We start from the raw sequence: 21,964 nt of genomic DNA, 5'->3' as shown, positions 1-21,964 counted from the left end.
CTCTCCTGGAACTCACTTTGTAGACCAGGCTGGCCTCGAACTCAGAAATCCGCCTGCCTCTGCCTCCTGAGTGCTGGGATTAAAGGTGTGCGCCAACAAGCCCAGCCTCATTTTTGCTTCTTATAACCATTATGTGTGTTCCACATGGAATGCTGTTAGGAGTTATCAGGAAAAAAAAATATCAGAAATAAAGTTCTGCCACAGGTCCTATCAGATAGAAAGTAATTCTCTTTCTTTTCAGATCTGCAGTAGTACGAAGGTCTAATACCAGCCCCATGGGCTTCCTCCGGGTTGGGTCCTGCTCCCCTGTACCAGCAGACACAGTGCAGACAGGAGGACGAAGACTCTCTACTGGCTCTTCCAGGCCTTACTCACCATCCCCTTTGGGTGAGGAGAATTGAATGCAGTCAATTAAAACCTGTTTCTTCCCTGTAACAAATCTGATAAAGTACATTCTCAAGATCACGAAGTAGTGCTTTTAAACAGATTGTAGAACATTATCTGTTGTGCTGTATCCTTCTCCCAACTTCACCTTAAAAATCTCTGTATTTGAACCTGTGGGGTGTGGCTCAGCAGTTGCCTGTCAGGGAAACATGAAGACTGGAGTTCAGATTTGTCAGAACCCACAAAAATGCTGGATGGGTTTGGTAACCTACCTGTAATTCTATTCTTAAAAGGTTAAAAAAAAAAAAAAAAAAAAAAAAAAAATAGAAAAAAATAAAAGGATGTAAATTTTAGCGCTAAATAGATCATTATTAGTGCCTCTAAATTGAACTCATAGCACCCACCTGAGGCATGCAGTAAATAAAAAAAAAAAAAAAAAAAAAAAGGAGATTCCTATCTGCTTCCCCCTAGCAAACTGGTGACTTCTGCATTTGATTGAGAGACTGTGTCTCAGTATGGAGGAAGAATAATCAAGAGACACACAGGAGAAAAAAATCACACACACAAAAAATCTCCAATCTGTATGATGACTGTTAGAAATATAAGAATGTGGGCTTGAGAGATGGCTCAGCAGTTAAGAGCACTGACTGCTCTTCCAGAGGTCCTGAGTTCAATTCCCAGCAACCACATGGTGGCTCACAACCATCTGTAATGGGATCCAATGCCCTCTTCTGGTGTGTCTGAAGACAGCTACAGTGTACTCACATATATAAAATAAATAAAATCTTAATAAAAAAAAAGAAAGAAGGAAAGAAAGAAAAGAAAGCCTAAAACAAAGTACTGGAAACCATAGCAAACAGAAAAATGAACTTCATTTTAAGTGAAACTAAAATCTCAATTCTGAAGTCAGAGTATATATAAGGGAGGCCGAAGTACCCAGGTCTGTGGTGCCTCCTGCTCCAATCCTGAGACAGTTTGGAGACGGTACAGATAGGCCTTATCTGTAGTCAGGGATCTCTGATCCTGTGTTTTTAAAAGTTTAGGGACTGAGAAGGTATCTCAGTGGGTAAAGTGCTTTTCATTTAAGCATGAAGATGTAAATTGGGATCTGTAAAATCCATGTAACAGCAGCATGCATCTGTAAGGCCAGCACTGGGGAAGGCAGAGCAAGTGGACTGCTTGGCTAGCCGCTGAACTCCAGATTCAGCAAGAGACCCTGTTTCAGAAAAACAAGTAAGAGTAAGAGCAGACAGCGTCAGTCAGTTTTAGGCATCCACATTTATACACTACAAAAATAAAATTTAAAGAGCCTGGTTTTAGCTAAAAAAAAAAAAAAAAAAAAAAAAAGTCTTCAGGGGCTGGAGAGATGGCTCAGCAGTTAAGAGCACTGACTGCTCTTCTGAAGATCCTGAGTTCAATTCCCAGCAACCACATGGTGGCTAACAACCACCATCCGTAACAAGATCTGGCGCCCTCTTGGAGTGTCTGAAGACAGCTACAGTGTACTTACATATAATAAATAAATAAATAAATCTTTTTTAAAAAAAAATCTTCAAACCAAATCTTGGCTTCCCTTTACTCCTACAGGAGCCACTAGAGCATGCTGTGGCCCACAAAGACAAGATCCAGACCTTATTCTTTTTTTCTTTTTTAAAGATTTATTTATTATTATATGTAAGTACACTGGAGCTGTCTTCAGCTGCACCAGAAGAGGGCGTCAGATCTGATCTGTAACAAGTATAGCCCTCAGCACTGAGTTTTCAAATGAATTCCTGAATTCCTTGACCTTTTCAACAGGCATAGATTTGTCATTGGTTGGTAGCAGCCCGCAGGAACCCGACCTCAGCACAAATGTGATATATAAGGACTACAGCTGGCCTATCAGTCAGCTGGATCCTGCAACCCCACAAACCCGATTTATTCAAACTCTGGTACTTCTGCTTTATATACCTACTGTTGGGCATTGATTTGGGTTTGGTTATAAAATACTTTTTCAATCTTAGCCTTCCTGGCACCTAACACATTGATTAGATATGTCAAATCTTTGCTAATGAGAATTATGTAAACGATTACAGACTGATCAGCTCGTGTGTGTGTGTGTGTGTGTGTGTGTGTGTGTGTTGCCCATTTCTGTCCTTTATTGGTTTTAAGTAATTTTTTTCTTTTGTTCCATCCTAGTTGGTACCATTCCTGAACAGTTTAGTCAGTGCTGCTGTGGACATCCTCAGGGCCATGAAGCCAGGAGTAGACACTCCTCAGGTAGGAAAACATATTTGATTATGAATAAATTTGAGTTATATTTTTCTAGTCTTATCAAATGTCCTCAGCACCCCATAAAACCATGCCTATAATCCCAGAACTCTAGATGATTAGAAGTTCAAGGTCATCCGCAGCTAAATAGTAAAGTTAACAGCCAACCTGGAATATATGAGACTATGTCAAAAAAAAAAAAAAGGACACACTTTAAGAAGTATGTTTGTGCATGTGTTTTTATTGTTATATTAGATAATGCATATTCCTAGAAAGAAACATGTAAATCATACTTTTTTTAAAAAAACAAATATCTTTTTTTTTAAAGATTTATTTATTTATTATATGTAAGTACACTGTAGCTGTCTTTAGACACTCTAGAAGAGGGTGTCAGATCTTGTTACAGATGGTTATGAGCCAACATGTGGTTGCTGGGATTTGAACTCCGGACCTTCGGAAGAGCAGTCGGGTGCTCTTACCCACTGAGTCATCTCACCAGCCCATAAATCATACTTTTATAAGTCAAATTCTACTGTATAGACATATGGACATGTAAAGAGTTTAGTTTAATAATTAGAGAAATTTTATATTATTGGAAAAAACCCACTCATTCTCTTTAATTTTGTATTTTCTTTAAAGTAATATTTAAGTAACTTTTTCTGTTCATGATATTTATCACAAATTTTACCTTTCTATTTATTATTTCTCTAAAAAGTAGAATAATGTTCTTAATAATGTCAGGTGTAGAATGAGATCAAGCAGGAATGTTTAATAGCAAAGTTACAATTGTATTTGTTTGTTTGTTTAAACAGGGTTTCTCTATTTACTCCAGTCTGTCTTGGAACTCTCATTTAGAACAGGCTGACCTTGAACTCAGAGATCCTTCTGTCTCTACCTCCAGAGTGCTGGGATTAAAGGCATGTGCTACCATGCTCAGCCTTCAATCGGTGTTTTCTTATGTTGCTGTAATTGTTGGAGGGTTTGAAGGTTTTGTTAGTCCATTGGCTTTTTGTTTATTTGCTTGCTTGCTTGTTTGTTTGTTTGCTTGCTTGCTTGCTTGCTTGTTTGAGACTGTGTCTTGCTGTGTAGCCTCAGTCTGGCTTTGAATTTGAAATCTTCCTACTTTAGGATCTTGTCTATGAGATTACAAGTATACAGCACCAAACCTGGCTTCAATGGCCGTTTAGAAGAGAATACTTTAGACCCTAGGAACACTTGCATGTTCTTAATGTTATTAGTAATAGTTTGGTTTGCAAGGAACTTAAGAGAACGTCTTAGTGGAACTTAAATACTAGTGACATTGCTTGGCAACAACACGATTTATGTGGAAAAGAGATGCCTACTCTCCTCTGTATTTGCACTGCCTGCCTGTCTTTCTGTGTGTTTCCAGCAAGGTGGAAGACGAGAATCAACACCCAACACCTGAGGTTGTTCTCTGGCCTCCACATGCACTCCCTGAGAGACTGGCCTGTCCTCAGATGCACACATGCACACCAATTGCCTTTTTCATTTCTTGTTTTATCTTTGCACTTCTTTGTGGGTTTTAACGTTGCCTTCATTTTTGTTGATAGGTTCTCCAGTGCCACAGACCCAGCCACCACAGTCACTCTTCCTGGGTGCTAGACTGCAGAGCGCACCCACCCTCACCGATATCTACCAGAGCAAGCAGAAGCTCAGAAAGCAGCACTCTGACCCTGTGCGTCCATCCCATGCCGGGGCTGGACACAGTTACTCACCTCAGCCTAGTCGGCCTGGCAGCCTTGGCACCTCTCCCACCAAGCACATGGGGTCCTCTCCACGGAGTTCTGACTGGTTCTTTAAAACTCCTTTACCAACAATCATTGGCTCTCCTACTAAGGTGTGTTTCTTAAGCCCTTTATACAGATGAACTCTGGTGCTTTATGAAAGGACTCATTGTGAGAATAGTTACAATTTTAGTGAACATTTACTGTTCAGAAAAGGAAGTTGAGCCTTAAAGAGCTTAAAGGAACAGCACAATATCATACAGATTATAAATAAAAAGCTGGTATTTGAATCAACATCTAAGTCCCCAATCTGTACTCATGACCGGTGTACCGTATTTTGTACATCATATTAACTAGCTTATATGTTTCTCTAGACTACAGCTCCTTTCAAAATCCCTAAGACACAAGCATCTTCTAACCTGTTAGCCTTGGTTACTCGTCATGGGCCTGCTGAAAGTCATTCCAAAGATGGGAATGACCCTCGTGAGTATTCCCATTGCCTCTCAGTACAAGGAAGCGAGAGACATCGATCTGAACAGCAGAGCAAGGCAGTGTTTGGCAGGTAAGAGACTATTCCCTTTTTAGACTTTTACATGAAACTAATCCTGAAATCAATGTATTCTCTTATAAAAGCAATAAGACACATTAGTTTAGTAGGTGGTTTATGCCATGTGATTAATAATATGTACCATGGGGGCTGGTGAGATGGCTCAGTGGGTAAGAGTGCTGACTGCTCTTCTGAAGGTCCTAAGTTCAAATCCCAGCAACCACACGGTGGCTCACAACCACCTGTAATGAGATCTGATGCCCTCTTCTGGTGTGTCTGAAGACAGCAACTTACATATAATAATAAATCTTAAAAAAAAAATGTACCATATACATTTGGAATTATTTAAAAAATTCAGATGTTTCCTGTAACTGCATAGAGCTCTTCCTGAGTTTCTTGAATAAACTATATATTTTGGTTAGAAAAGTTTATTTATACCCTGAATTATTTTTCATCCATTTCTGGAAAAAAAAAAAGCGCCTTTTTCTTATTCATATCACTATTTTCTTCAGGTCTGTCAGTACTGGGAAGTTATCAGAACAACAAGTAAAGGCACCTTTAGGTGGACACCAGGGCAGCACGGATAGTTTAAACACAGAACGACCAATGGATGTAGGTAAGAAAAATTTCTTAGTTTGTCAAGAGGTAATTTGTTAGCATATGCATAGTTTATTACTTTATAACAAAGTACCGCAAGCTTGGTGGCTGGCTTAAAACAACACACGTCTGTTTTTACAGTTGTAGCAGTCATCCCTGTCATCTTCCCTTTCTCCTCAGTGCCTGTCAAAACAACCCTTACTCAGTATCTTGATGAACAGTGTCTGTGATTGGAAGAGTTTGTGACCAAAATGTTATTGTCAGTAGGACCATTCTGGCCACAATTAGCCTAAATATAGCATTCCCAAGCATTTCCTTTATAGCAGCTGAATCTCAGAAATATCCAGTTAGTGAGACCACTGAAACTCTCAGATTTTCTCCAGAGCTTAAATTTGTTGACCTACTCATTTTAGATTATTTAAACTACTTATCAAAAACAAAAACAAACAATGAACACCAGAGAGATTCCATGCCCTAACCTAGTCTTGTTTATAATTATATCTTCTGTAATGAATTCTAGGAATCCCTATGTATTAGATATACCTAAATTTTGCAATCTATTATAACCTTCTTGTTTTCTCTGATGTTTTGTTGTTTTTGTTTGTTTGAGACAGGGTCTCTCTACATAGCCCTGTGTGTTCCTCTAACTCACTGTGTAGATGAGACTGGCCAGAACTCACAGACATCCACTTGCCTTTACCTCCTGAATGTACTAGGATTAAAGGTGTATGCCACTGTGGCCAGGTCTCTATTGTCTTTATTGCATCCTAAAACATATCTGGGCCAGCAAATTGCCTGACTGTATTTGTTTTCTAATTGGAAAGGAACAACTCCTAGCAACCATGGGATTTGATGTCCCTTCATCCTGTTCTTGCTCTAAGGTCTCTGTAGTACAGTGGACTCCTGTACAGGTGTTATGCTGTCTCATTTCCCTTCCCCTTTAACCTTTGGCACTAGAGCACATCCTGTGTACATGCATAAAATTGCAATTAATTTTTTGAGACAGAATATCACTATACAACCCTGCTTGGCCTGAAACTTAATAGATAGGCCAGGCTGGCCTCAAACTTGTGGTTATTCTCCTGCCTCTGCCTCCAAAGTTCTGGGATTGCACGTGTGTCACCACAGCCAACCCTTGACCCTTCTTTACTGCTTTCTTGTGCACTAGTTTAATGTCACATTTTGATATTTTCTTTCTTTCTTTCTTTTTTTCAAAGACAAGGCTTCTCTATGTAGCTCTGACCATCTTGGAATTCACTCTGTAGACCAGGTTGGGCTCAAACTCAGAGATCCACTTGCTTCTGTATCCCAAGTACTGGGATTAAAGGCGTGCCCATTAGCAACCAGCTATTTCTCTCTTTTTTTCTTTAGTTTAGTTTTAATAAATGTCTTAGGGCTTATCATATATCATTACAATCAAGTTCAAATTTACATTAACTTAATTTTAGTAAAGATATAAAAAATTACCCCTCTTAAGTATCAATTTTAATTTCATTTCTTAGTACTATCATTGTTAGACTAGATATGATGTGATTTTTTTTTTAGATTTTTTAAATGAATATGAGTGTTTTCTTGCATGTATGTATATATGTGTGTCACTTTGCCTGGTGCCTACAGAGACTAGAATAGAGTGTGTTAGACCTTCTGGAACTGGACTTGCAGGTGGTTAGTTATCATCCCCCTCTTAGGCATCACAGTTACCTCTAACTCCAGCTTCAAGCTGTCATCTGGCCTTCTGGGGCACTTGTAGTATGTGCACACACAGATATACATATAATTAAGAATAGTAAAAATATTTTTAGAAAGCAACTGAGTTTTAAAAAGGTAATTTATATTAGCAGTTCATTGCTCTGTCTTCTGATTTACCATTTTTTGGTTGTCTTTAGTTGCGTCTGTGGATTTTTGTTTCACTCCAGGGACACTTTCTTACTCAAATACAGCTTTGTTTCCATCTCCTTTCTTTGTGGTATCAGCAAATGTACTATTACATTGTTTATGTTACAAGTCAGTCCAACAACAGAATTATATGCTATTCTGTTTTAGATTTATTTATATTATTTCATATTTATGACTATTCTGCCTTCATGTATATATGTACACTGTGCATGGGTTACAAATGGTCATGAGGCACCATGTTAGGAACCAAACTTAGATTCTCTTTAAGAGCAACATGCTCTAAACTGCTGAGCCCTCTCCCCAGATTCTTGCATGTTATCTTCCATGATTACTTTTCAGGTCATTTGAGAAAGGAGGAGGAGGTTGTGGTTGTATTGTTTAGTAATTACATATTTATCTTCATCTGATGCACTTTCATTTCCCCATCATTTACATGGGTTGCCTTCTGGGGCTTAAAGAACTTTGCTTGGTATTTCTTGTCAAAGTAACAAATATGCTGGACTCAAATTTTTCTTAATTATGTTTTATTTAGGGGTATCTTTATTTTATCTTCTTTTTAAAAATCTGTGTGTGTTCATGTTTTTTTTTGTGAGAATGAAGCATGTAACTCTGTGTGTGAAAGTCAGAGGGCACCCTCAGTGGCTCCCCCTCCTCCCCTTCCCTGTGTTTGAGACAAGGTCTCTTGTTCAATGCTACCTGTGCTAGGCTCACTGGGCCATGAGTTTCCAGAGACACCTCCCACTCACTGAGACGTGCTGGGGAAGCAGACATGCTGAGCTCTCTGTGCATTCTAAGGAGCCTAACTCAGGACCATGATATAGGCACTGCCTGTTGAACCATCTCTCCAATAAGAAGTATGTTAGTTTGACATCAAGTCAGTGATTTGCTCTTTTTTCCTTTCATGCAGGTGAGGCTGTAACCCCCAGCTCTTAGATCCATTTCTGAAGAATTTTCTAGATGAAGATCCTTAGTTGGCAGTTTTCTCTTTTAGCATTTCACACTATCCCACTCCTCTGGGGCTTCCACCATTTCTGATTACAAGTTAACCAGAACTTTTATTTGGGTTCATTTTAAATGACAGATTACTTTTCTGCTTTCAAGATTTTCTCTTTGTGTTTTCACTGTTACTATGTTTACTGTTCACTTTGCCTTTTTACTATATGGGGGTAGGTTAGGGGTGTGTGTGCATGTGTGTTGCTGAGAATTAAACAAATGTATGGTAGACAGCTGTTGTGTATTCCCAGCCCCTGAGGTTAACTTCTTTTTTTTTTAAAGATTTATTTATTATTATATGTAAGTACACTGTAGCTGTCTTTAAACACACCAGAAAAGGGCATCAGATCTCATTACGGATGGTTGTGAGCCACCATATAGTTGCTGGGATTTGAACTCAGGACCTTCAGAAGAGCAGCTGGTGCTCTTATCTGCTGAGCCATCTCACCAGCCCTGAGGTTAACTTCTTAAATGAAGTTTGGGTAGTTTTTCACCATCATTCATCATGATTATATTTTTAGTTTCTTTCTCTTTAAAATACTGAAAATAGCATACATGGAACCACTCAGTTAAGAGAATTTTAAATAAAGCATAACTGCATGAATTAGCTAGTGCAAACAAAGCCACTGCCTCTTGTTGCTACTGTGTTGAGCCTGAATGCCACAATTATCTGCTGAAAATGCCTCGTTACTCTAATAACAGTTTTTTCTCCAATAAATTGTGTATCACAGTGCTAAGAGTACTCTGGAAAAAGGACAGTCTCTTCAGTAAGTGAGGCTGGACCCTTCTCTCTCTCTTATGTAAAACGTCAGTGCAAAGTAGACCAAGTATCCTAATTAAACACTTTAAGGCATTGTATAAACAAAGAATTTTTTAGTTAGGACCCCAAAACAAGCCAGGGGTTGTATCAACTAAGAAGCTTCTGCACAGTGAAAGAAACTTAATCTGACTTGAATCTGAAATACCCTCTATAGATTCATAATTTGAATATGAATCTTGATAATCAAGTGGTCATTCTGTTTGTGAAGGTTCTGGAAACTTTGGTAGGAAGGCACACCTGCAAGATATGAATCACTAGATAGAAGTTCTTGGGGATGTATTATTCCTTGCTCCTTGCCGTCTTGCTCTCTACTTCCTGATCCTTGGTGATATGAATAGCCCCTACCATGTGGCCCCACCACTGTGAACTGATCTGCTTTGCTTATTATAGAACTGTCACTCTATAACTCAGATGTAGCATCCCTCCCCAGAACTGTTCAACAATGCCATTACTGGACAAATATCCAAAGGAGATAAAATCACTGTGCCAAAGGGACCTCTGCACTCACTCACTTAGAGATCACTATCTACAGTAAGCAAGCTGTGTAATCAACTGAGATGTCAAACAAAGAATGCATATGTGAGAAAAGTATAATACTAATATACAATGGTTTATAAAACAATAAGGTAAGACCTTGTCATTTATGTCAAAATAGGTAGAACCAGAAGACAGTATGATCAACGAAATAAGTCAGGCACAGATAGGCAAATGCCATATTTTCTTAAGGTTGAGCACAGAATGAATAGACCAGAGATCCTTAAAGGATAGGAAGAGGGTAGAGATTAGTACTCAAATACAGTTAGTACTAAGAGACAGTAAAATAGTCAAACAACCTGTAGGGTGTTAATGTAACCATAGTCTTTAACGGTAATTTCACACTTCAAAATAACCATAGAAAATAATTGGAAGGTTCTCTCAACACATAAATAATATTTAAAGAGAGAAATACTGATTATCTGATTTGATCATGATATAGTGTATACAAGTAAGCAGATACAAAGATTACAGTTTGCCTAAAAGTAAAAGTCTAGTAGTGATAATAAGTAATTTATTTTCTGGGTGAGCTGGCCCACAACCATAATCCCAGTGCTTGGTAGTCAGAGGCAGGAGGGTTGTGAGTTCAAAACCATAGCCTGGACTGTATAGTGAAACACGGAGTCACTAAAATATGGCTGGGAGATAGTTGTGTGAAGGAGCCTGCCATTCAGTGATGCCAGAGTTTGGATCACTGTATCCCCACGAAAGCCAGGAGAGTATGGTGGCCTGCAGTTAATGACAGTGCTCCAAGGGCAAAAACAGAGGGATCCGTGGGTCAAGATGTCTAGCTCGATTTAGCTGGATTTATACATTCTAGGTTCAGTAAGAGATCCTGCCTCAGTAAATTGGAATGAAAACAATTGAGGAAGACACCTGACATCAACCTTTGGCCTCATCACACAGGTGCATGTGAACACACACAAACTTGCGTCACATATACAAATATGATTTGAACATATTTTTCACCTTCTAAGATATATCTGCTTATAACAAAATATGTGTTAATTGTTGAACTCCCAGCACTCAGGAGGCAGAAGAAGGCTAATCTCTGTGAGTTCTAGGCCAGCCCACCCTGCATAGTCAGTTCCAGGACAGGCAGAGCTATGTGGAGAGATCCTGTCTAAACTTTTAAAAAATATGTTAATCACTTGAATAATTGCTAAGATTCAGTAAATTTTGAGAGTAAAACTCTATACTGTAAGCTGGGCGTGGTGGCGCATGCCTTTAATCCCAGCACTCGGGAGGCAGAGGCAGGCGGATTTCTGAGTTCAAGGCCAGCCTGGTCTACAGAGTGAGTTCCAGGACAGCAAGGGCTATACAGAGAAACCCTGTCTCGAAAAACAAAAAACAAAAATCAAAAAACAAAGCAAACAGACAAAAAAAAAACACCCAAAAAAACCAAAAAACCCTATACTGTTCTTTTTTTTTTTTTTTTTTTAAGATTTATTTATTTCATGTACACTGTCACTGTCTTCAGACACACCAGAAGAGGGCACTGGATCTCATTACAGATGGTTGTGAGCCACCATATGGTTGCTGGGAATTGAACTCAGGACCTCTGGAAGAGTAGTCAAGGCTCTTAACCTCTGAGCCATCTCTCCAGCCCCCTATACTGCTCTTTTGATTGCATACTTGGTTGCTTTATCCCTAAATTCTTAGATTCTTTAGTTCTGCTGAACCTATACACTGTTGAGTCTCTGTATTGAATTCGATTTCTGCTATTGTACAGTAGTTCCTCTACTTTCCAGACCCACCACAGATGACTGAAACCATGGATTCTGCAATACCCTTTATATACTATGAGTTTTTTTCCTATACATACATGATAAAGTTTAATTTGTAAATTAGGGCTAGTATGAAGTTAACAATGTTAACCAGTAAATCAAAACAATAACAATAATAATAATAATATAGAGATACCAATATGCTATAGCAATTTACTCTAATAGAAGCTGTATGAATGTGTTCTCCATTGTACTCTTAAAACATTTTGTTGTCAGGAACTTGCCTTTCTTGTGATGAAGTGAGATGGTACTTAAAGAAGGCACTTCAGTTGGGCAGTGGTGGTACATACTTTTCTTTAATCCTAGCACTTAGGAGGTAGAGACAGGCAGATCTCAATGAGTCTGAGGCCAGTCTGGTCTACATGGTGAGTTTCAGGCCAGCTAAGGCTACTTCATCATCTTCCACTCTGATTGTTTGTTGTCGTTATAACATAGGATTAGAGTTTCTTGACTAGAAGCACTAGCATGACACCTAGTGAGCAGGTAGCATGTACAGTAAGGATGTACTGGACAAGAGATGCCTCGTGTCTCAGCAAGACAGCATATGATTCCATGATGCTGCTCTTTGAGAAAAGCAGCTCACTTTCCAAATTCTTACTCTCCATTTCCTGCTTTCAGCCCAGGGAGTGAAAGTGGACACAATGTTTTAAGATGATTTGAACAATTTCTAGATATTTTATTAAGTAGTTATGTAAGAATTTTTTTCTTCAGTATAGTTTTACTAAGGAGTAGGTCCGTGAAGGAAGGAGCTTTTCATGTGAATAATCTAGGAATTGTTCTTCTCAGTCACTAGGTATTTGGACAATTTTTTGAAAACAGCTTATCTGAGTGATCACTAATTTGCTTAGTTTTATAAAAAAATGTATATTGCATAATAGTTTTACAAACACATGTTATAATTTAAATCCAAGTTATTAGTTATGAAACATTCCTTAAGGATGTTTAGCCATCCATAAGTTTTGATAATTCATGTTCTTTTTTTCTCTTGAACATGAACTTTGTTAACATTTATAATTACACATTTTTCTTCTTTAACCATGAAGTCTCAGTTTGTGGAAGTGAAAATTGTTGATAACAGGGAAAACTTCAAGCCTTCCAAAAAAAAAAATGAAACATCAGTGGGTCTTAGAGTACACTAATAAACACTCTTAAATACTTTTGTTTTGGGAGCTGGTGAGATGGCTCAGTAGGTAAGAGCACCCGACTGCTCTTCCGAAGGTCCAGAGTTCAAATCCCAGCAACCACATGGTGGCTCATAACCATCTGTAACAAGATCTGACTCCCTCTTCTGGAGAGTCTGAAGACAGCTACAGTGTACTTACATATAATAAATAAATAAATCTTTAAAAAAAAAAAGAGAGATTGCTTATTAAAAAAAAATACTTTTGTTTTTTTAAATGTTGCTGGCATTGATCTCATTATATAGCCAGGGATGACCTTAAGTCCTGATAGATTGTCTCCACCTCTCAGTGCTCATATTATAAGAGTATGCCATTATGCCCCATTCTTTTTTTTAATTATTTATTTTATGTATATGAGTACACTGTAGCTGTACAGATGGTTGTGAGCTATCATGTGGCTGCTGGGATTTGAACTCAGGACCTTTGCAAGAGCAGTTAGTGCTCTTAACCACTGAGCCATCTCTCCAGTCCTATGCCCCATTCTTGTTTTTTTGTTTGTTTGTTTGTTTGTTTTTGGTTTTGGGTTTTTTTTGTTTTTGTTTTTTGTTTTTTTTTTTTTGGTTTTTCGAGACAGGGTTTCTCTGTATAGTCCTGGCTGTCCTGGAACTCACTTTGTAGACCAGGCTGGCCTCGAACTCAGAAATCTGCCTGCCTCTGCCTCCCGAGTGCTGGGATTAAAGGCGTGCGCCACCATGCCTGGCGTCTATGCCCCATTCTTAAGTACTTCTTATACATGGTCAATAAAAGCCTTGAAGACATTACGCTAAACAGAGTATCTGCCTCATTTTCTAAATCTTTGTGTGTTCTCTACAGTTTTTACTTACTGTTCTCTTACTCTCTAGAGTGTTTATGAGCTCTTTAAGTTTGCAGTACTCTTGTAGATAGGATGGACATTGCAGGACTTTCCTTCTATGTTTGTTCAGGGTTCAGATTTCGAAGCTCACCACTTGAAAATCATTACTCAGAGACTATAGTTGATGGGAAAGAAATCAGTTTAGTTATGGACTTCAGAAGATAGAAGAGGATAATGTCCTCAAATCTGTTCCTTTGTGGGGTCTGGAAGGATGGCTCAGCAGTTGAGAGCACTTACTGCTCTTGCAGAGGCCTAGTCCCATCACTCAATTGGTGGCTCACAGCTGTAATTCCAGTCAGGGGATCTGACCTCCATAAGTTCCTGCATGCTCATACATACAGCCAGGCACACATGTGTACAATAAAATTAATATTTCTACAACTACATCTTAGGCAACTCAGTACAATCACTCACTGTCACATCAGGGAAGGGAACGTTGAAAGTGCAGTAATCAGGAAATAGATGTGCTGGGCCAGCATCCAGGCGTCATACCTTCCTCCTTCTGGAGAACACTTCCTTTTCTAGGCCAGTCTCTGTAATAAACACATTATTTTCTTGCACAGTAAACAGAGTTCCACTTTTAGTTAAGGAGCAGGAATAGGTGGTTATGTGTTTGTCAGATGATGGACATCCCAGTTTTATCTAAAGTTCTGTGCTCTGTAAATGAAGACAGAAAGCTTCTCACCCCTAAGTTGTGTGATCTATGTCTCTTCAGTTACTTAGAGAGATAGTTAGCCTTGCAGCTTAAGATACAGAATAAGGAAAGGCAAAATAATTATTTGTTTGACACTGGACAGTGTTAATTTCTTAGGCAACTTCTGTCAGAGGTGCCATCTACACCAAAGTTAATAGAAGACTAATAACATACTGTTCAGCTTTTTTTTTTTTTAAGGTTTATTTATTTATTTATTTATTTATTACATATAAGTACACTGTAGCTGTCTTTAGATACTCCAGAAGAGGACATTAGATCTCATTCCAGATGGTTGTGAGCCACCAAGTGGGTGCTGGGAATTGAACTCATGACCTTTGGAAGAGCAGTCAGTGCTCTTAACAGCTGAGCTGTCTCCCCAGCTATCTCTTGCCTTGTAGCTCTGACTGGCCTGGAACTTACTATGCAGACCAGGTTGTAGTATTAGGAATTGAACTCACAGCCTTGTCGTACTAGGTAAAGTGTATATACCATTGACTCTATCCTAATCTTTCAGAATTAGTGATCTGTAGGGGCTGGGAAAAATGACTCAGTAGTTGAGAGTGTTGGTTGCTCTTACAGAGAACCCAGGTTCAGTTTCCAGTACCTACATGAGAGCTCAAAACTGTTGAAAACTGTAGGTACAGGTGACCCAGCACCCTCCTTTGGCAGCCATTAAGCTCCAGGCATATGTGCAGTGTACATACATACATTTGAGCAAACCACTCCTACACTTAAATAACTTTAAAAAAAATAAAATAATTTATTGTCATGTGAAGGCAATTCCCCCTCAGTTATAAGGTGTCTTCTTTCATGTTTGATATGTATTGTAAATATTTGACTTTAGTCCCATAAAGTTTTTAGCTGTCTGAATGTGGAGAGGCTCTGAACTAAACTTAATGATTCTGCATGCTTTGCTGGATGGGGAACTGTTTACCCAGTCTTCATTTAATCCAAGCTCAACCCCTCAGCTGCCAGTCAACACCTGCTGTACCTGTACTCCCTCTTTCACAAGTGTGAGGATCTAGTCTGAATGGATATACTTTGTCTAAACTTTTATGTTTTTCTAATCTGTGTTGTTTACTTTTTTTTGTTTGTTTGTTTTTTTGGTTTTTTGAGACAGGGTTGTATTTTTATTTCCCATTTTCATTATCTAATTTTTCTAATTATCAAGAGATATAACTTGCAGTTCAGATATTTTCTAATTATCCAAAACATTGAATACTGGGCTTTGGTGAGAATAGTCACATACGTAGAGGAGAGATATTACTCTAAATTTCTTTTAGTACAGAAATTTTTTCTAAGACAATGTCTCACAGTATAGCCCTGTCTGGCCTGGAATTCACTGTGTAAAGCAAGCTGGCCTTAAACTCCTAGAGATCTGCCTGTTTCTGCCTCTGAAGTGCTGGGATTAAAAATATGACACATCAGCCACTTGGTGGAGGTACATGCCTTTAATCCCAGTACTCATGAGGCAGAGGCAGGTAGATTTCAGAGTTGGAGGTCAGCTTGTTCTACACAGTGAGTTCCAGAACAGCCAAAGGTACAGAGAAACTTATCTTGAAAAATCAAATAAATAAATAAATATGACTCCACACCCAACTCTTTTTAGTTATATTAAACTTTTTACATGTATGTGTGTATGTATGTAGGCATGTACATGTCATTGCATACATACATGTTGAAGTCAGAGGAAAACTTGGCAGGGCCAGTTCTCCTCTACCTTGTGGATATTAGGAATCAAATGCAGATCATCAGCTTTGGTGGCAAGCACTTTCACATGCTGACTCATGTAAAACTCACTGACTCTCTAAAATAAGTATTTTTACTTGAAAATATTTTAGTGACTAATCTAATTTTAGAATGAATATTAGAATTCTAAAAATTAATATTAAATGGAGATAGCAAGGTGGCTCACCAGTTAAGAGTGCTTACTGTTCTTACAGAGGATCCAAGTTTGCCTCTCAGCATCTAAACATTATTGACAGCTCACAACTGCCTAAAACTCCAACTCCAGGAGGATATGACATTTCTAGCCTTGGTAAACACCTATTGTGTAAATGCCCCATTACGTACACATAATTAAAAATAAATGTTGCCGGGCAGTGGTGGTGCACGCCTTTAATCCCAGCACTTGAGAGGCAGAGGCAGGCAGATTTCTGAGTTCAAGGCCAGCCTGGAACTACAGAGTTAGTTCTAGGATAGCCAGGGCTACACAGAGAAACCCTGTCTTGAAAAAACTAAGTAAATAAACAAACAAACATAAATAAATGTTAAATTAATAAAAGTATAAGTTTCCTTATATTCCAATTATATATAGGCATACTATGAATATAATTGAATATTTGGTCAACTTTTTGTTGCAGCTCCTGCAGGAGCTTGTGGTGTTATGCTGGCATTGCCAGCAGGAACAGCAGCAAGCGCTAGAGCTGTCCTCTTCACCGTGGGGTCTCCTCCACACAGTGCCACAGCCCCTACTTGTACTCATATGGTCCTTCGAACAAGAACCACCTCAGGTAAAGCTCACTTGTTCTAGTTCAGAACATTATGTGATTAGTTCTGATGACAGTGTAGTAAATTTAGACAAATCCCCTCACTTCTCTTGCCTTTGCTTTCTGTTCCTGTAAAGTGATTATAGCTGTTTACCTTCCTTAAAGGTTATATGTCAAAAGTAAATATACGTGTTAGGGAGAACTTTGTAAAGGTAATATATACTATATGTATACTTATATGTGTCTATATGCAGTATAACATACAGTAAAACATGACTTCTCCATGAAGATAGATATGCATGACTAGTTTTTATACTACCTCATTCTTAAGACATTTTAATTTACTTGTTTTAGTGCTGGAAATTGAACCCAAGGCTCTCTCACATGCTAGACAAGTGTTATACCACTGAATTCTATTCCCAGTTTCCTCCAGCCCCTCTCACGTGGATAGCCTTGAACTGCTGATCCTCCTGCATCTACCTTCCAAGTGTTGGAAATGCAAGTGTATGACTTGGCGCCCTCAGTGTGCCCCCATTTAACAATCATTTTGTATATATGATTATTTTGCCTGCATGTATGTATATGCACCTTGTACCTGATTAGAGTCCAAGGTATTCAATCCTCTGGACCTGGAGTTGCAGACAGTTATGAGCTGCCATATGGGTGCTGAGAATTGAACCTAGGTCCCCTGGAAGAGCAGTGGATGCTCTTTAACTACTTGGCAGTCTCTCCAGCTCCCCCCCCCCCGACACTTTTAAAGACAGGGTATCACTATGTAGCCCTGACTAGCCGGGAATTTGCGACATAGGCCAAACTGGCCTTGAACTCTCAGAGATCATCTACTTCTACCTCCTTAGTGCTGGGATCAAAATGTGTGGCACCACACCTGACTTACTTCAATTCCCCACCCCTAACACACACACACACACACCTACCTTTCTTTTTGGTGTTTCTCAGGCTGGCCTTGAGTTTACCGTACAGTCCAGGCTGGCTTCAAAATTTGAGATCCTCCTACCTCAGCTACCCAAGTAACTAGTATTACAGCATATGCCACCAGATTTGGTTTAAATTTTATTTTACTTTTGTGCTTTAGGTACCAGTGTTTGTACTTAATCCTATATTTTTTAAATCATCCATATTGTCTAAGTCATCCACTAATACTAAACATTAAGAAGTATTTGATTGAGGTTAGAGAGTTGACTAGTGGTTAAGAGCATTGTCTACTCTTCCAGAGGACCTAGGTTTAGTTCTCAGCATCCATGTGGTGCTCACAACTGTCTGTAACTTCAGTCCCAGTGGATCCAATTCCTCTGTCCTCTGAGGTACCTGCATCATGTGTACACACCCACACACAAAATGTAAAATAGTAGATTCTTTTTAAAAACTATTAAGTGTGGGTTTGAAGTGATCATGTGTCTAATTCTATGTGCTGCTTTCTGTGTCCTCTAGGTTCTTGTATTCTAAATAAGTTACTAATCAGGGAACTTGTAAATTAATAAGGGAAAGATAGATAATAAAAGGTAAAACTAAAGCATTATTATACAGATATTCAAAAATACAGAGTGGACTCTAGGCTAGCCAAGTCTGCCTACAGAGAACCTCTCTCCAAACAATACAAAGTAAAACAAAAAATAAAATACTTCTAAATGTTAGATAGTAAACTACCATTTTAATACTTTCTTCTTCTTCTTCCTTCTTCTTTTCTCTCTCTCTCTCTCTCTCTCTCTCTCTCTCTCTCTCTCTCTCTCTCTCTCTCTCTCTCTCTCTCTCTCTCTCTCTCTCTCTCTCTCTCTCGTATGGGAGGGGGGTGTCTGACTCTAGACCAGACTGATTTTGAACTCTCACAGACCTATCTGCCTCTGCCTCCCAAGTGTTTGGATTAAAGACATTTGGAAAAAGACAATTAGACAACACTATAGCATGACCCCAGCCAGTTCTGAGGCTGAGGCGGGTTTTTTTTCCCAATCTACTTTTTATATCTTTTTAGTTACATGCAAATCATAAGGTCAGTTTTAGGCTAAGGAACAAGCAAGACAACAAACACAAATAGTCAAAGAACTTGAAAGGCGGTAAACAAAGTCCTGCGATCACTGTTTCTAAGGGTTTATCATGGTGACCAAGATATCTGAGCCTACTTCCCTGTTCTAGTCCAAAATCATATTCATGCCTGAAGCCTACTTCTTTGTTCTAGCCCCCAATCAGATTCCTGCCTGAACTTACTTGGGTGTCCTGCATGGCCCGATGTCAAATTCCTGCCAAACTTATAGACACACCCTCAAAAGCTCTCCACACAGGGCTCAGCTATATCAGCTTATTTTTTCAAGTATAAGGTCCAGGGCTGATGTGGTTTAGTAGGCATACCTAATTCTTCTTGAGAAAGTTAGGTGGCTAGTCTCAGGGAGAGCTGTAGTATAATAGTAGGTAGTGATGCATGCCTTAAATCCCAGCACTTGGAAAGCAGCGACAGGCAAGTCTTGTGAGTTCTAAACCAGTTTGGTCTATAGAGAGAGTTCCAGGACAGCCAAGGATTCATTGAAAGATCCTTTCTCAAAAAAAAAAATGTTTATAATGTTTAGACTTTGAAAATTCCATTCCTACTTTGAAGCATTTATCTCACAGAAACAACTTAAGAAAAATGTTTTAGTAATAATTTGTAATACAAAAAACAATCAGCAATTTAAAATTATTCCAGATACACATTGTATATGTAAGTGAACTACTGGGCATCATTTGCATTTTTATACTTAAGTCTATGGAGCATTAGAGAGAAAAAATATTGTATAAGTTGTATATCATACAGATGTGTTGGAAAAGTGTGGGGAAAGTGGACATGCTGATTCTGTTTTATTTATAAATGCATATGTATATATATATAAAGAGATCTGTTAATCTATTTATAGAATGAGTAGCCTGGGACTTTATTTTCTTTGTCACTTCAGTAGGTTATGTTCAGTAAATGAGAGGTGTGAGTGTGAAAGTCCCTTCTGCCTGACTGTGAACATGTGCAACATGTATTGTTTCTTTGCAGTGGGGTCCAGCAGCTCAGGAGGTTCCTTGTGTTCTGCAAGTGGCCGAGTATGTGTGGGCTCCCCTCCTGGACCAGGGTTGGGTTCTTCCCCACCAGGAGCAGAGGCAGCTCCCAGCCTAAGATACGTGCCTTATGGTGCTTCACCACCCAGCCTAGAGGGTCTCATCACCTTTGAAGCCCCTGAACTCCCAGAGGAGACACTGATGGAGGTAGGGAAGAGAATGTGTGAGTATACTGCTGCTCTGATGTGAGTGTCCTAGTGATGAGGAGAGAACACACTATATCAAGAATTTCAGACTTCAAATTCCCTTTTTTGTTTTGTTCGTTTGTTTGTTTCTTTGTCTGTTTGACACAAGGTCTTACTCTGTAGCCCTAGATGTCCTAAAACTGTGTAGATGAGGCTGGCCTTGGATTTACCAGTGCTAGGACTGCAGTTGAGCACCACCTATGCCCAACTCTATTTGTAAGATTTTTTAAAGTTTTCTCTAGAAACATAACTTTTTAATCCTCAGAATTTATTCTCTTCATTAGGTAAAAATAATGCATCTAAATATAAATTTTAAAATGATGCCAATCCATGGACAGGGGGAGTGATCTCTGTAGCTCCAGTGGATGGCCCACACCTAGGAGTATGTAGACAGCAAAAAATTGGACTTAGTTATTTTTTAAAAAGTAGAAATGAAGATTGGGAGGTAAGGAGGTGGAGATGAATCTGAAAGGAGTTAGGAAGAGGAATCAGTGTTAAATATGATGAAAATACAGTGTATGAAATTCTCAAAGAATTAATAAAAATATTAAGTTATAAAATAAAAAATAATTATGCCAACATGATGGCACATACCTTCTAACACTTGGAAGCCAAGGCTGTAGGGTTTTGAGTTTGAGGTCAACCCAGGCAACAAGGTAAGATCCTATGTCGATAATAATAGTAACAATAAGCCATAATACCAGGTTAGCCATCAACATAGAAATAGCCCTGCTTAAGCAGACTAGATACTTATAACTCATAGGTCAGTACTTTTCTCTGTAGATTCAGTTCTGCATGAAAAAAAACAAAAAACAAAAAAACACTACATGTCATCTGCCTCGTGCCGAGTACAAATCTAGAACCATGGGTCGTTATTGTGATTTTGGAGTTGTTCCTCACTCCCAACCTAAAGATAACACTCTATGTTGGTGAATATAGTCCAACACGCTGTCATACAGCTAAGAGACACTTCGAAATGTGTTTTATTCTCCTATCTCAGAGAAACGTGAAAGGCTGGAGGAGATGACTCAGTAAAGTGCTTGCTGCACAAATACAAGAACCTGAATTTGGGTCCCCAAACCCACATAAAAAAGAGACAGACTGACATGGCACGTTTGTAACCACAGCCTTGAGGGAGTGGATTCCTGAAGCTAATTGCCAGCCAGTCTGTCTGAATCACAGATTCACATTTAAGGGCTGATCCTGTCACAAAACATAAGGTATAGGCTGTGGAGAAGGCTCAGTGGTTTAGAACACTTACCATGAGGACCAGAATTTGAATCCTAACATCCAGGTTACAAGCCAGGTATCCCACACACATCTATAACTCCAGTAGTTTAGAGGAATCACTGGGGCCGCTGACTTACAGCCTCTCTGAGAAAATAGGAACCCCAAGTTCAGAGAAAGACCCTACCTCAGAAGAATAGGCAGAGAGTGATAGAGGTTGTCTAGCATCCTCACCTGACCTCCATATTCATGCAGAAGTGTGTGCATTCACACACACATTTACAGTCACACAGACATACAAAAATATAAGTGGATACTGATCAAAAAAAGACACACATACTACCCCCTACCACACACATATTGGAAAGAAATGTTTAGTCTTATTTGAGATTTTAAAGTTCATTTATAACAAAATAAGAAAGTTTTAGAATACTTGTTTTGAAAGGACATTTTTTTAGAGTGTCTCCTCATGCTCTCATCAGTAACTAACTAGGTCACAGAAAATCAGAGCTTTGTTGTGAATCACTCTTAACTAAAAACTTTCTAAAAGAACAAGTCAATAGGCTCACTGAATTATAAAGAGGTGTAGCTCTTGGCGGTGGCAGCTGTAATTCCTGCTATTAAGACAGTGGAACAGAGCCGGGCATGGTGGCACACGCCTTTAATCCCAGCACTTGGGAGGCAGAGGCAGG

General features: G+C 38.9%; 1 protein-coding gene across 1 annotated transcript in view; it reads left to right on the top strand.

Moving 5' to 3' along the window:
• Positions 1-21,964, top strand: part of Ulk2 (unc-51 like autophagy activating kinase 2) — a 79,511-nt gene that overhangs the window by 49,407 nt on the left and 8,140 nt on the right. Inside the window, exons 16-22 of the mRNA XM_021211814.2 lie at positions 242-387; positions 2,563-2,643; positions 4,206-4,492; positions 4,754-4,941; positions 5,439-5,542; positions 16,645-16,794; positions 19,799-20,007. Coding sequence (XP_021067473.1) covers positions 242-387; positions 2,563-2,643; positions 4,206-4,492; positions 4,754-4,941; positions 5,439-5,542; positions 16,645-16,794; positions 19,799-20,007 — 1,165 coding nt within the window. The remainder of the gene's footprint in view (positions 1-241; positions 388-2,562; positions 2,644-4,205; positions 4,493-4,753; positions 4,942-5,438; positions 5,543-16,644; positions 16,795-19,798; positions 20,008-21,964) is intronic.

The sequence above is a fragment of the Mus pahari genome, chromosome 14 (genome assembly GCF_900095145.1).
Source record: "Mus pahari chromosome 14, PAHARI_EIJ_v1.1, whole genome shotgun sequence".
Taxonomy (NCBI): Eukaryota; Metazoa; Chordata; class Mammalia; order Rodentia; family Muridae; genus Mus; species Mus pahari.
The sequence above is the reverse complement of the archived record's forward strand: the minus strand, read 5'-3'. Positions and strand labels throughout refer to the sequence as shown.